Raw genomic sequence first — 15,920 nt, 5'->3', positions numbered from 1 at the left:
TAAAGAAGTGGCTTCTGGCACTGTGCCACAGACACCAAGTCCAAGTAAATCCTTATTACACAGATCACTGACCTGAATCTACTGATACTCTTACCCACCCCATCAATCCAGCTGTCAGGCAAACCTATTGCATCCCACACATGAAGTATACACAACTTCAGTTGAGAAAAAAGTCACACCCACTTTCAAATGGCCATGTAAAAACTTCTACCACTACTTTTCCCCAAAACAATGAAAAATTATTTCTGTTTCTCTGAGGCTTGATAATAAAACCACATTCCTTTAAGGTAGTGTTAAAAAAAAGCCACATACAAAAGATAATTTAACCTTGACTCATGCTACTTAAAGACATTAACCAATTTATTTGTGCAATGGATTTCATTTTTAAAAACAGTTTCAAGTTTTTCTCTGCTGCATTTTAGCTTTTAAATGTCACTTTAAGCCAGATTTAAACAACTGTAAGACTTATGAAACAGCCTTATGAACAGATTATCTGTAACATAATTGGTATGATCAAAACATTCTCACAATGGGATTGCTAAATAAAAATCAACACACTTATTTTTATGCAGCTGTGATACCACTAGGTTTGCCACCTGTCAGTAATTTAAAATGTTTAAATATTCCCTTCATGAACTTGAGCCTCAGAAAATTTGAGAAGCCATGATTTAAAAAGCATGAGGTTTGACTTTTTTTTTTTTAATTTTATATTGGATGACAGAGCTGGATTACCAGAATTGTATTCATTTTGACAATCCACATCTACATCAAAACATATCAATATACATTAGTTGTTCATTTTCTTAATGGAAAGGCACAAAGTAGATATGGTTGGGAGAGTAGTTTTCTTTTAAATACTCTCCTTTCTTCAGGCTTCCTTCAGCAGCTCAAAAAGCCCATCAACAAGGACTAAACATGCAGCTTCCTGGACCTAATCACATTAAAAGTGAAATAAATAAAAAACCCAGCCTAATGAAGTGGCAAGCCCAGAAGTCACAAGTGTTAGCAGGAAGTTCCTACAGCACCAAAACAATGGAAATGATGGATTTACACATAATTTATTATTCCTACCTTCCAAATACTTAGAGACTTTCTCCATTCGAACTGCCATATAGTAAAGAGAATGAACAAAGAGATGAAACATTTAGCTTTTAAATCATTTACAGAAAACAAGCCCCCAAAACCACTGAGTAATGATTATTAGTAGTACAAAGAAAGTTATTTGTCCGAACCTGATGTTAGGTCAGATCCTCTGTTCTTTTTATCTTCTACTATTTCATAGAATGGGCCTATTACTTGTAGTAACTCTTCAACTTTGTCCGTCATTGGCATACTCTCGAGAATCTGCACAAGTTCAAGACATGAAGCATCTTATGAAACAGCATTTCAATCATTCATTCATTTCAACTGATTTTAGAAACTGCTGGCTATTGCAAACTCAGTAACATTTCACTAAGTCACTAAACTTGTTATTCTGATGGTTTTTTACTTTTTTAAATTACAGGGAAACAACATAAAACTAAGTTATTGAATAAAAATCTTATATTAATTTTTTTCAGGTGAAGACGAGAGAGCTAATGTGTTTGCCAATGCTAAGACACAGCCTTGACACAGTATTTATTAGTAGACCTTGGAATCCATTATTTCTGCAATTTTGAACAAAACCATCTCAAAGTTCAACAGACTGCTGTTAGTCAATATCATTATTTCCACAGAGACAATAAAATGGAAATATTTTTTTCGTCTTAGAGGACTCCGTACTGTCAAACCCTGCCACCTTCAATAGAATGTAAGGAGCAGATCAGAAGTGCTCTACAAGGTTCTTCTAAGCCCAAATAAAAAACACAATACAGCAAAAGAGAGACAGCACAAAGACCCACTTAGAAGAAGAGAGAAATAGAACCAAGTTCTGCTCTTGAAGTCATTTGGAGCATTTCTTCATTTTAAGTTACAAAAACAATGTTTGATCATATGATAGGAATGCAAAATCTTAAGTCTAAAATAAGCAGAAGAGCTTCAATGGATACTATTTTTAAAGCACATGATATTATTGTCCCATTCCAGTTTAAGTCCTTTCAAACAAGCTTTTTGCCAGTAGCTTTGTTCCTCTTTCATCCTCTACTGTTTTAGTTACCATATTTTGAAAGTGGCAATAGCTGTAGGTAAAAACACAGGCTGAAGCAAACAAACAGCTACAGAGCACCTCCTCCTCCCGAGGGGCACCAAGGAAGCAACAGATGAAGGTGCATGCTGCCACAGAAGATGCTGCTCAAAGGCACCAAGCATGCCAGCATGCAGCAGGAGCATGCAGCATTACTGCACAGAGCAGGAGCTCCAGGCTGGCTAACACCTAGCAAGCCAGCACGTGCAAACCAGTCAAGGATACCAAAAGACAACAATTCTATCGACCTGCAGTTTCACTGCCACTTCTCTGATCTGTTCAGTGTACATAATTCATTCTGTCTGTTAGGGAGAAATACTCAGATACACAAAGCTGGATATGAAACAGAGATTGAATGGTTTTGTGACTGCTGATTTTTTCATTCCAATAACGTTGAGAGAAACAAGAAGCCTCTTCTAGAATAAGGCTTGCATTTGTTATGTATTAATTACTATAGCCAGCTTTATAAACTGTTTCATACATGAATTTCTGTGATGTCTTCACATTACTGCTCTTCATGTATTCTAAATGGACCTTAATATAGTCTGTGCTACTTAAAGCTATTCTTAGAATTTTTTTCAACTGCTAACTTTTAGATGAGCACAAAAAGAGAAAGTACATTCACCAGTAAAAGTAACTGCTTGCTTATTATAGCCATGAGGCTTAATAAGCTATCTCAAAATTTCAAAATGAAAAATAAGTTATTATGTATGCTGATTTACTGTTTTCCTTGGATGTCACACAATTCATATATAGTCATGTTTTAAATTAGAAACACCACATAGTGTTAACACTTCATGCTATCACTTATTTGTAATATGTAACAAAACAATATATCTGAAATTTAAACAAATTAGTTTAAACAACATCACGAAATAGTTTCAGAAACACTACATGAAACTAACCTTGAATCTGAGCACAGGTGCATTTTGCTTATTTTAACTAAAAATAATACATTTTATCATCTCTCACCAGCATATCAAAACCTCACCCAGACACATTCCTCAACTGCAATTTTCAAGGTTGCCACACTAAGGAGTGAAAAAAACCTAAAACAAATTTGGAATTTTGTGACAGGGTCATCTGATGCATGTGTAGCCCAAAGACAATGTGCCAATGCCAGGGAATGCCCCAGGGCTGGGGGAATATGGCAGTCTTATACACCCTTAAACATTGGGATATCAGCATTCAAGTGGGTTTTTGCCCCCTCAGACATGGACGCCCACACAGCAACATTAGACTGCCCACAGCAAGTCCATGAGGATTAATGCAGTATATGCTGATAGAACAGCCCAGTGGATCCATCTGAAATGCACTTCCATTGACATTGCAAGTAGAATCAATTGGGATGGAAAAGCTGAAGGCAGTATTCCAAGTGTGAGAGCTGAAAAAGCACCAAAGAAGAGTAAACAGATTCCCCAGTTTCAAAGCTGAGCAAGGCAGGAAGTCATCTGCTCTCCAATCCCTAGACATAATCTGCACAGAAGCAGAATATTTGTGTCTCATTAGGGTCAAGGAAGCAGACTTCCTCACAGGAGGCTTACTAGAGTTTTTTTAGAACAAACATTACAGTTTCACTTGGTTTTAGTGTCCTGACCAAACCACTTACTGCACTGAAAAAAACCCGTAAGGTAATCTACTGAAATATCAACACATATTGAATTCAAGATTTGAAATGAAGCACTAAACTTTGTGGCACACATTCAAAGGAATTGTTAAAATTTAGTGGGATTTTTAATCAAACAAACTTGTGTTTTCTGGGGCTGCTTATTTTCCAGTTTAGAGCAGATACAGTAATAGCAGCAGGAACTGAATTACCAGAACTACAGACAGGAAAATGAACAGTAAACCAGACTGCAGCTCCTTGTCTAGAAAAAATTTTTGTTGTATCACCTATTAAACAAATTCAGAGTTTGACATCAAGATAGTGGCCTTGGAAAAAAAGCAAGTGTATTTGGAGTAGAACTTTTTTCTTTGACTCAAACCTCATTAAAATAATAGATTACAATTATACTTTTATTCAGATTGACAGGAAATAATCTTTAAACTGGAGAAGTAGTCTCAAAAACTTTCAGTGAGAAGACTGCAGTGAAAACAGTTAGTTAAGAAAGGACATGAAAATTAACTCTGTTTACTTTAGTTAATGCTTCAATTCCCTGCTTAATATGGTCACTGTGACTGCTTACAAGTTACACATTTGTTTGAAAACAGAGCACATTACTCAATGCTAATAGTTTCACAGCAACTATAATATTCATGGAGTGTTTTTGTAACAAGTACAGAAAATTCAGGTTACTGAGTTCTTCCTGAAAAATAGAAAATTGTTAAGTTTACATACTGGATTATATTCATGTCTCCAATCATGAGAGTAAGACCTTTTCTCCTAAAGCCTTTCTGGAAAGTTGTTTTAGTCTCTTTTCCAGAATAAGGATCACTTACCTCTCTCAGCTCTAAGAACTGAGGCAGTGTGTGTTACAGTTTTTTTTCCGTAATGCCCCCTTTACCATTATTCCAGTATTTCACTTTCTTTAGCTCTGTCATTTAAGCTTCCTATCAGCTAGAACTCTCATGTTTCTCTGAAAACAATACAAATTCTGTGTTTTGAAGGAACTTTGTAATTTTCTTCTTCCTACAGGCCAAACAGCATAGTACTGAAATGTAACAGTTCACACAGGGGATAACTAATTTGGAGCTTTGGCAGGAGTAGTCAGCAAGACCCCCCTTCCTCTATTTCTGGAACATTTTTTCTAGAAAATCCCTTCATTAGTAAGCATACCTTTTTCATTTCATCAACATAGGCTATCATGGCTTCTTCTTTGGACATGTTTCCCAAGGCACTCCAAGCATCCCTAGGAAAGAAAGTTGCATAAAACTTCAATATCTTCAGATTTTTTTCAGCTTGGCCTTAAGTAGGTCAGTTATGTAATGCCCAAAGTTTTTCTGATACAAGTAAAATGCAGAAATGATTCACGTTATTTTTTATGTACAAATATATAATTTGCTAGGATAATCACACAGTGGAAGAAGAAGCAACAAACTGAACAGACTGGGGACTGAAGAGTTCCTCACTGACTACCTACGATTAAGTACCCAGTAAATTGTAAATAAGTCCAGATAAAAGACACACACATTACCCTTTTGACTAAGTTGAGTTTAAGATCCTCTGCTGTACAAAACAAACAGGCCCAGACACTTCAGCCAGCACTTACAAACAGTTGTCACTGAGGTAGAATAAGCTAGAAGAAAAATCTGTCCTTTTTGAATTTAGCAATGGGGGAAAGACACATCAAGTCTAGCAGGCAAATAGTTACCACAGCAGCTACTTATGACCTAAACAAAATCTTCCCCTCTCCAACTCTGCAAGACAGAAAACTCTAACCAAATTTATCAGTATTGCACAAGGTATCTGTCAGAACACAGACTGCAATAAAACAGTTCTTCAGTCCTGCACATTATCTGACATTCCAGAGTATTTGTCCCACTCACAGAAAACCACCAAGGTTGGTGGCTCACATTCCAGCTACAACCAACTTGGTGGATGAAAGCTCCCAGCCCTAGTCTATCCCCTGCACTCTGGCTTGGAGAGACTGAGAAGGATGGAAGGAAGAAATCCTAGGAATCCTTTCACAGATTCCCAAGACCACCATGACCTGTTCTTCAGGACAAATCATCATTAAATTATAAGCAAGACATTCACATTGGCTTTTCAAAGACAACTTCGGAATTTGGTGAATCAGAAGTCTTCCCAGGCCAGGGCAAACACAGATAGTGGGAAGACCTGCCACTGAGCAGACAAACCAGAAAGACATACACCCAACCACCCCACCAAGAGCTCAAAGCTGTATTAGTGGTTGCCAGTGAGCTCTTATTTACTTCAGGCACAAAAACTCAAGAAGGAAGAGCTCCAGACACTCCTCCACATCATTCATTCTTCAGAGCACCTAAGAATTCATTTTACGACATGGGATAAACACTGCAGAGGAACCATGATGGTGGCTGCCCAAGAAAAACCTGCCCACCTGCATAATCCAAGGGAACATTTCCATCTGCAACTCTGAGAAGTGATCAGTTATCTGAGTTAGAAAGTCAGAATGTAACAGAAAACTAATTCAAGCATCAAAGATCATGAATGTTCTTCTTATTTAAAAAAGAAAGATTTTAGACAGTTTCTTTCTCCACGTGCTACTCTTCTAAACATTTCCACTCCAAGCATTAAAAAAAAATCCGCAAAACAACAACTCATGAAAAGTTACCATTTGTATCTACCAATTGGATCCCAAAATCCAGGTCGTGGAATGTTACAGGGTCCTTGGGTTGCTTGCTTATAAAAGCTATAGAACTTGAGCATCATTTCATTTGTTGGCTGGAATGAACCTAGTGAAAACATTTAAAAATACAGTTAAATTGTCATCAAGAATATTACTGAATATTTTACAAGCCTTATGGTTCTGCGAGAAAACAGCCTGCAGCCTGTTACAGCAGTACAATATAAGCCAACAGAGAACATCTTCATCTTATCTACTGAGAACCAGCACCAATGAAAATATTTACTGTACAAACAGCAAGTTTTAAATGGAGTATAAAGGACTATAACCTTTCCTACTGCTAAGGTCAAACTCCACAATTAGAACAAAAACAGGTAATAAGTAACATCAAGCCGATGTCCTGTCACTCAATTTAAAGGGACAGGTTTAGTCTCAGTAAACAAAGTATCTTGCAAGTCACTTAACTGTTAACAAAGGATAACTTACTCCGAGTCTCCAGAACTCAAAATAACCAATCTAAACCAACACAATTAATCCCAGAACACGGACTTCTGCAGTGTTTTTGTTTACCTTAGGTATTTGACAACACTTTCAGTAACAGTTTCACCGTACCTCCCGATTTGGTTTTCTCTTCTTCCTTTGTGGAACACACTTTTGTAGAGGTAAAAAATGTAAATATGAAACTCTAACAGCTACCAGGGAAGACTCATAACTAATCCATTAAGCAGCTTGAGGTTGGCTTATAATCATTAGAAGTTTACAGTGACATTTACCTCAGAACCTCAAAAACATCCGATTTTACCAGAATGAATGCTGTACGTAATAAAAAAATGTTTTAAAAATCATCATAAGTCTTATCAAAAACCCGGGTTTTTTTTTTTTTTTTCTTTTCCGTTTCCTTAACTCCTTCAGCAGAGGGGAACTCACAGTAACCGCTTTGTTAAAGCAACTTCAGGATTTCAGGGAGGCTGAAACCGCGGGGAGCTGACAGATGCCCTGGTCCAGGGCCGGACTGAGGAGCTGCTGGCAGGGCTCGGAGGGCCCCGCGGCGGGGAGCAGCACTGAGGCCGAGCTTCCCAGCGCTTCTCCAGCCGCGGCCGCGCCCCGCCGGGCCCTGCCCGCCGCCGGTCCCGCCCGGCCCGGATGGCGCCGCTGCCCCGGAGCCCCCGCCGCACTCACCATTTTTGGGCAGGCTCTGGATCACCTTCACGGCCGCCTCGAACCTGGTGGCGTGCAGAGAGCCGGTCTCGGCCATGGCCCCGGCCGCTCACCGCCTCCTGCTCGGCTGCCGGGCCGCGTCCGGCGGGGCAAGCTCGGCTCGGCTCAGCGCCCCCGCCGCAGCCAGCTGCACGGAGCGGTGCCGGGAGGAGCCGGGCCGAACCCAGCCCCAGCCCCGTTCCCGGCCCCCGCCCTGCGCTCCGGCGGGGCCGGGACAGCCCGCCCAGCCCCTCGGACCGGCCTCGCCCGCTCAGCCCGGCCCGACCTCCGCCCGGCCTCAGGCGCCCATGTACGTCTCCACCGCGCTCCCTGCCCTTCCCTCCTCCGCACCGCCCCGAGGCCGCGGGAGCACGCCGGGAAACGTAGTTTCTTTGTCTCGCCTTCCTCGTCCTCCCCTCGCTCCCCTCTGCCTGTATTGCTGCGATACAGGAAAGTGAAAATTCCAAAACGTGCCATATTCCACCCGTTTTACGGACCTCAGCTATCTTCAGGACATCTACCACCGGGCAGCCTGCTGTGCTGCTGCCTCCCCTCCTCACAGCCACCCTCATACCCGCACCTAGTCACACACAATTCACATAAATAAATTACCACTGTAGACACATTTTTTTTTAAATAGTTTTAATGACTCCTATTTACATTAAAATTTTAGGCATGCCTAGAACCCAGGGAGCAACTATTTCCATGGTATCCAGAGATGTGGGTGAATACCAGCACAGTACTAGCAGTTAGCTCGGTGTCTAAATAAATGAATGGCCTTATTCAAAAGCGCTGCGCATCCAGCACTCTGCAGTCAAACAAAAGTATGCTAAACCAACTGCTTTTGTAGCAAATGGAATAATTTACCCAGTGAGCAACAGGATGAATTAACAGCCCCATTGAATGGAATTGAGTACAAAAACTTGGCATTCCAGTCAGTTCATTTATCTAGTACACAATATAGATTTTAAATTCCTCTGAAGGGAGTTGTGTGCTCACAGTGTATGCCCTCTGGTGGGAAAGAAAAGCTCCAGAGAGAGGGAATTAGAGCAGATCAGCCCCAGCTCTGCTGAGCTGGTACATTCTACAAGGTCAGCAGCCAGCTGGCCTGGGGAGAGCTTTGCTGGAGAGAAGCTGACACTTCCAGAGGTGTTCAGATAGGATTCCCCACGCTGGGCAAATGAGGAACCCATGTTATGAGCGCTGCTCCACTCCTGAATGTTACAGAATGATTTCTCTGCATTGTTCATTTTGAGTGCTAGATTTCTAAAGTGCTTGTGAGCTTCATACTAAGATCTAACATCTTTTTTATCCATGAAGGTAGGAATGACAGAAACTCAGATCAAAGAGAAGTGCTTTTTGAAGATAAATGGGTCTCTGTGTTCTTTGAGCATGCAAAGAGTTAATTTCAAAAGTAATACAAAAATTAGGAGCCTTTTGTGAAGCCAGCTGATGTGTAAATTTTGTTTATCTGACACAATCTATAATGACGTTTGCCTTTTAATTAATTTAAGAGAAATGCAGTCTGCATTTTTATAATGAATGTTCCCAGACTTTCACTGAAAGTCGGCTTTAGAAGAGATGCAAATAACAACCTATTTAATGGCTGTGTGCAGAAACAGAAGCTGCCCTCTTTGAACTGAAGTTGTGTGAGAGTGTAAGATCTTCAGATCTAGAATGATGTAATTGAAGTAATCCAAAATAATCAGTATCATCATCCTCTGACACAAGCATGAAATAATAAATGAGAGGCAAATTTTGAGAACTGACAAGCATTTTGTGAGAACATATCAAAATGACTAGTTAATTTTAATGATCATATTTAATACTAATTAGCATTGTTAGTAGATGTCTTTATGTATATTTTGCATCCTCAGTGCAGTGACTTCCACGATTAAATGTGGAGTACAGGTAATAAAGGAGACCCTCTCATCTCTCACAGACTGCCAGGAATGGACCTGCAGCTTTATCTCAAGGAGGACCTAGGCTCCATTTTTTGGGGAACAAAATTATATTACATGCTTGCAAAATCTAATTATGATGTATGTGTTAAACTGGGCTATGTTTCTATTGCTCCACAACAGCAGTTTCCAAAGTAATCGTAAGTATGACTTGCTCTTATTTTTTTATGATCCAGTGTATGAGTAGCCAATTTTTGACAGACTGTGACAGAAAGAGTGACCAATGATGCCCATCAATTGAGATGCAAGAGAGGACAAGTCATGGCTGGCTCTGCTACCAACATGATTTGGCAGCAAGTGCAATGTGTGACACTTGACATGTCTGAGTGATTTGCAGTCTTCATGCTCCTCTTCACTTGGTCTTTCACAAGCTACTTATGGAGAGCCTGTGAATCACTAATATGAGGCATTCCTGGCAGCGTTGAGACACATAAAATCTTGCATGGAAGCATGCTGTTGTAGCTGCTGAAGGAATACATGTAGGGGATCTCTGTAAAGAAGGCAGACAAGCATGATTTTGAAGGCAACCTGGGACTTATCTTTCACAGGTACCTTAGGGATGGTTATTGAGTTCAGTGCTGCTATGCTACAGAGTAGTGTATCAAAGTCTGATGTGTGGACCTACCTTACAATCCTCATTTTGTGCCATTTGTGAGCTGCCACTGTCCCTTGGTATAATTTTCATTTGTATCCTACTGCATTGGTTTTCTAGCAGTTGCTTCCAGTGCTGAACTATACTGCAGCCCATTTTGAAGAGCACCTTCATTTTACTTGAGGGACAAAGGGGTCAGTTAAATTATGCAAGTAAAAAGCTGAAACTGGAGCCAATTATGCCTATTGCTCCCTCAAGGGTCTGAATCACATCAGTGTATTTTACAGAATACTTTAAAAATGCCTCTCAAGAAAGTGGACCATAGTCTCATATGCATTATGTTCTGTCAGCTACCAGATCCAAGAGCATGTAATTTTAGCAAGCCTTACTTTTTGAAGTATGTAATCCAGCAGGGAGGAAAAATGAATTATTTAAAACCTAATAGACATAATTATGAAGAACGAAATTAGCATTACAATTTCTCAGTCAAATCTACATGCTGATGACAAATGGAAAGATGTTGTCTAAGAAGGGAAGAGTTTTTTGTGAGAAGCAACTTTCTATACTGTTTACAGTAGAAAGGCTAATATTTCAAATAACATTTACTTAGAGGATTTTTTAATGAAATCATTAAGGATATTTGTATCAAAATCAACAGCTCTGGAGAAAGAACTATTTGCTTACCATGAATATGGCAAAAACAGCAGCTGAAGTTTGTTAACTTATGTAGGCCAATTCCTGTTCCTCAGCAAAAGCCCTTTGGGCAAAGGACTAGTTTGACACAAACAAGAATGCTTTTGGGGATAGGAGATTCCTTGTGAGGTTCAGTTACACCCCTTAATAACTCGACTAGAAATACCCATTCATTTCACAGTTGGAGATTAAGTAATGGAATTATTGTAAACTATTACTAACAGCAGCTTCTTAGCCTAAGGATTAGGTAACAGATCCCCTTTCAAATCTCTTTTGAGCTATTCAACTCAGGTATCTCAGGTCTTTCAATGATCAATATTTCAACCTGCATTTTTGTTTTCATCCATGTTCCCCCACTTCACACATCTATTTCAAAAAAATAGATGGAGTAACAGGAGTTAGATCTGTTTCATAAAATGCTCTTTGAAGAACAAAATATGATCATACTTCCAAAGACATTAAGCAGCATTTGACTTTGCATTGAAGTGTATAGCACTTATGAAGTCAAAACCCTTTACAGGTTCATATTGTTGTAAGTTCTAAAGCATAATGCAGTGCCATATTGTGTCTTAAGCCTCTCTCTTTTTTTTTTTTTCTCCAAGGCTACTATTCATCTCTTTGATGAAATTTTTAATAAAGTTTTATTTTCCTTACTGCCTGAAGGTATTATTCTTGTAGAACCAGCAGATAGTTATAAGAGAATTGTTCAGATTTTGCATATTCTAGAAAGAACATTCTAAAAATCCCGTTCTCTTACAGAGCTGTAAACTGAGCTTTGAAAAGTATGTAGTTTCATCTTGCAGCAATGACAAACTGTGTCTTATTATAAACATCAGAAGACAGCTTATAATAAATACTTAATCCTTTCCCCTCAGGAAAATACAGAATTTTTGGAGGTCAAATTGTGCTGTCATTTACAGTGATATAAATTTGGAATTACTTGATTTATTTGGGAATATTTATGGTGTTACACATTTTCACAATGTAAATGAGTAAGAATTTGACCCTGAAAAATCAAACTGTGTCTGGTATATTTTTCCTGTTTTGACATGTGTGCTTCTTGTCTTCTCAGCTACTGCTGCTAAGGTTTTAGCAGCCTATCCCTCTGTAATTTGCCTCTTGGGAATAGCAAACAAAATACTGTGACTGTATCATATTAATGTGCTTATGCAATGGCATATTTATAGCCAGACAGCTCTTGTGATATTTTCTTTCTAGTATCTGGAAAGGGGAAAAAAATGAAACACCTATGTTCTTTTAAAATTCTAGCAAAATAATGTTATTATTCTTTCTAGCAAGTCTGAAAAATGACTTCGTGAAAATTTTATGATTTTAATGACATTTTTCATGAAATAAATTTACCAGTATGCAGAGCCTGGAGTATAACTGGCAAACATCTCAAGTACTTTCAGGCCTGTGTTTATCATTGTGGATATTTATCCAGGCAGAAAATATACCACTGTGGTTTTTGTCAATGGCTTTCAACAACCTAATTCAACAGATAGGTGAATTACTGGAGTGAGTCCTCCAACAAGCTCTCAAAAGGATTTAAGACTGAGTTTAATTGTGTGCCTCAACAGAGAACCCTCACTTCATTGCAAGCCCCATAAGTACCCAGCTCTTTTGCTGTACCAGTCATAGTAAAGATCAAACTTTTATAGAAATCAGTGCCAGCTAGTCCCAGTTATGAACCCATAGATTTTTCACTTTCCTATTCAGATCACATTTGCAGAAAGACATTTCTAACAAAATTTATCTGGGAAGCTTTATTGAGAATAAAGTTTGACATTCAGGATCTATTTCAGTTTATACTGTTAGATCATTTCTGCTCAACTGAAATAAATGCATTGTTTTTGCTTCACAGTTTTGGGATGATAAGGCCTGTCCAGTTCACTTAGATGGGGAAAAGTGAGGAAATCAAGTGTCTTTAATGTTTTTTACTTTGCTTTGCACTAAAGTATTCCGATCAGTATAAAATATATTCAGCATGAGAAACTTAATATCAAATCTTCTGTAAATTATAGGTTAATGAGGAAAGATAGTTGTCAGTTTTTTGTTTCCAAAAAACTAGGAAAAAAAATCAAAGAACTTGCTGAATAGATTTCTAAGTAAATTACTGTTGGTTTTTTAAAATAACCCAAGAAATAGAGACAATTTAGCTATACAAAATTAAAATTACGTTTGAATCCACAGAAGTCTTTGAACACACCTAAAGAGAGGTGTTTAAAGGCCTGTTGCAGATAAAGACACAAATGCAGCCATAAAGTATGAGGGGACCTGGGTGACCACATCACTGTGACAACACTTACCTTGGAACCTGTCACACTGAGTTATCTAACAGGGGGCAGAGGGCAGTTTTTGCAGGCATTATAAGTCACCAACCAAAGATGTACCTGTTAAGAGCCCAAGTCTTCAGTGTCATAGAGATTACTTTAACACATCCTAAAATCAAATATTAATACTACATTTTGCCATGCAAAGGAAACAGAACAGTAAAATATGTCCTGCATGGTATTAAAATGCCATACAAAATATTAAAAATATCAGTTTTAAATCCTTATGCAGCCTTGTCTACTAGATTACTAAGATCCCTATTATTCTCCTGAAGGGTTGACAAACAATCCTACAAACCTGTATAAATAGAAATCAAGCAGCTCCTGGATTTATTTTATTTAGAATTGAATTCAACAATGTTTTCACTCCAGTGAATTAATTCTTCTACTGCTATGTCTTTCCAATATTTTAACATCTTTTGTGAATCATTTATAGTACTACTAGGTACTTGTATTAATGTCAGAGGCAATAGAAGACTGAAGTATTGCCTTCTCCAAACTTGGTATTCTCACTCTAACGTCCAGAATTCATTGGTCCTTTTGGATACAGAGGTGGGTGAAGGCCTAAAAGCAGATCTAGATATAAGTTGCAGGGAATAAAATGCATATTGAGGTGAATAACTGACTAATAACTCAATATCTAAAGTGAATGGCTTGAAATCTTTATGAAGGTAGATTCCCGTAAAGAATTCTCACCATACTATCTTGGTACCTCCATAAGGCCCTGAAATTTGCCTTTATGTTGACTTGTGAGCTCTGCGATTTGCAACCTCAGTTTCTAGAAACTGCCTTTCTCTTCAGTTGCTGAGTCACTGCCATGACTCAAGAACGAAGATGGTTACTTGTTAAATTAGAGGTCAATTAACCCCACCAGTAGATGATGCCTATTGTAGGCGAGGACCCCCATTATAAACGTGTACTCTGAAAGCTTTTGTTCGGAGTGGTGGGAACAAGATTGGGTTGCAATCACTTTTGCTGTTTGTGAAGCTAGCTTATCAGATTGTTCTGTCATGACAGTCTGTTCTTTTAATTATTTGTCTCTGTGGGAATTTTATCATCAATGATTTTATTGTTTTCTTAGAGGCTAATCAAAATAAGTTAACCAAAATAAGTTAAGTGCAACAAGGGAAACAAGATCAATATACCTTTTATGACCACTTTTGAAGTCTATCACCCTTCTTTTATTTAATATGCACCATAATGATTTTCTATTAAAATAATTATTAATTTTTTTTAAATTGTAGTTTCTCAAAGTCTTATTAAGTTAGATGTTTTACAGAACATAAATACCTTTCTACAACACATTTATCTATACAGTTTTATTCTCACATCAAAGGATATTGAGTTATCCTGAAAACAGGTATACTTCTCCACACATTCCTATTGATTTGCATTAATTAAATTGTCCTTCTTTAATTTTTTCTTAGTGGAATCTCCTGTTAGTTCTTCTGCCATACGCTTGGGATCAATATTAAGTTGATAGGACTATAATACCTATATGTCTCTTTTCAATATTGGTGGAACCTTTGCTTTCTTTCAGTGCTCTGGAACTTTTCCAGTGTTTGAAAACTGTCTGAGAATGAAAATTAACAGTCCATAACGCTCTTTGCTGGCTCATTTAAAATTCTTGGATGTGATTAAACTGTATGTGTTTATTTAAGAAGATCTAATTTTAGAAGATGCAGATAACTAGATATCTCTTGTTTTTCCCTTTAATGTAAATAAAAATATGGGGTTTAAGCACTGTGATTAAAGCTTTTGATTAGTCATGCTCTCTATTCCAGAGTCTATGTCACGAAAAATGTACTGCAGACACAATTTACTCACTTCCTTTTTCAAAGAGATTTAAAATAGCTAAATATTTGGAGCATATATTTACAGTTTATAATAGAGGGAATGCAATGATGAACTATATATATGTGTATATTTGTACATACATGATGGAGTATAAAGTAGTGATGTTCTATATGAAATGGATGAGTACATTATGAATAATTAGTAAAAGCATAGAATCATAGAATAGTTTGGGTTTTAAGAGACTTTAAATGTCATCTTGTCCAAACCCACTACAATGAGCTGGCACACCTGCAACTAGATCAGGTCGCTCAGAGTCCCTTCCAACCTGATCTTCAATGTTTTCAGGGTTGAGCAGCTACGAGCTCTCAGGGCAACTTGTTCCCATGTTTCACCATTCTCATTGTAAAAAATGTCTTCCAAATCTACCACCTTTTTGTTTAAAAACTACCCCTTGTCCTATTGCAACAGGCCCTGATAAAATGTTTGTCCCTTTTCAGTACTGAAAGGCCACAAGGTCTCCCCAGAGCCTTCTCTTCTCCAGGCTGAACAACCCCAACTCTCTCAGCCTTTCCTCATAGGAGAGTTATTCCCTCTCTCTGATCATCTTCGTGGCCTCCTCCAGACCTGCTCTAATAGGTCCATGTCTTTCCTGTATCAGGACCCCAGAGGATGCAGTACTGCCCCCAGGGTCCCCCCTGAGTTAGGTGACTTGTGATGTAGCTCACACACGGCTGCACAAACCTTCTGACCCCACTCCCACCGCAGCTCCCCCTTCATTCTGCATAAATAAATTCAAAATTGTGAATGAGACAGAGGAAGGAACAAAAGACATTCACAAATCAAAGACTAAACCACTGTAAGCACAGCCCAAATACGTGTCTTTTGAAGATAAAATAGCAGGTGTGTCAACTTATGCACACA

At 38.5% G+C, this 15,920-nt stretch overlaps 1 protein-coding gene across 2 annotated transcripts in view; it reads right to left on the bottom strand.

Annotated features, from left to right (window-relative positions):
* ACBD5 (acyl-CoA binding domain containing 5) overlaps positions 1-7,833 on the bottom strand; it is a 29,819-nt gene extending 21,986 nt beyond the window's left edge. Inside the window, exons 1-5 of one of the 2 annotated variants that reach the window (XM_021543044.3) lie at positions 7,606-7,833; positions 6,415-6,535; positions 4,938-5,010; positions 1,233-1,344; positions 1,072-1,104 (exon numbers count right to left, since the gene is read on the bottom strand). In XM_021543044.3, the coding sequence (XP_021398719.2) occupies positions 1,072-1,104; positions 1,233-1,344; positions 4,938-5,010; positions 6,415-6,535; positions 7,606-7,681 (415 nt within the window). In that variant the 5' untranslated portion in view covers positions 7,682-7,833. The remainder of the gene's footprint in view (positions 1-1,071; positions 1,105-1,232; positions 1,345-4,937; positions 5,011-6,414; positions 6,536-7,605) is intronic. The other variant, XM_021543046.3, reaches the window with a different exon arrangement.
* Between the last annotated feature and the right edge of the window lie 8,087 nt (positions 7,834-15,920).

The sequence above is a fragment of the Lonchura striata genome, chromosome 1 (assembly GCF_046129695.1).
Source record: "Lonchura striata isolate bLonStr1 chromosome 1, bLonStr1.mat, whole genome shotgun sequence".
In the NCBI taxonomy this organism is placed as follows: domain Eukaryota; kingdom Metazoa; phylum Chordata; class Aves; order Passeriformes; family Estrildidae; genus Lonchura; species Lonchura striata.
Note: the sequence above shows the minus strand (reverse complement) of the source record. Positions and strands in the feature narration are given on the sequence as shown.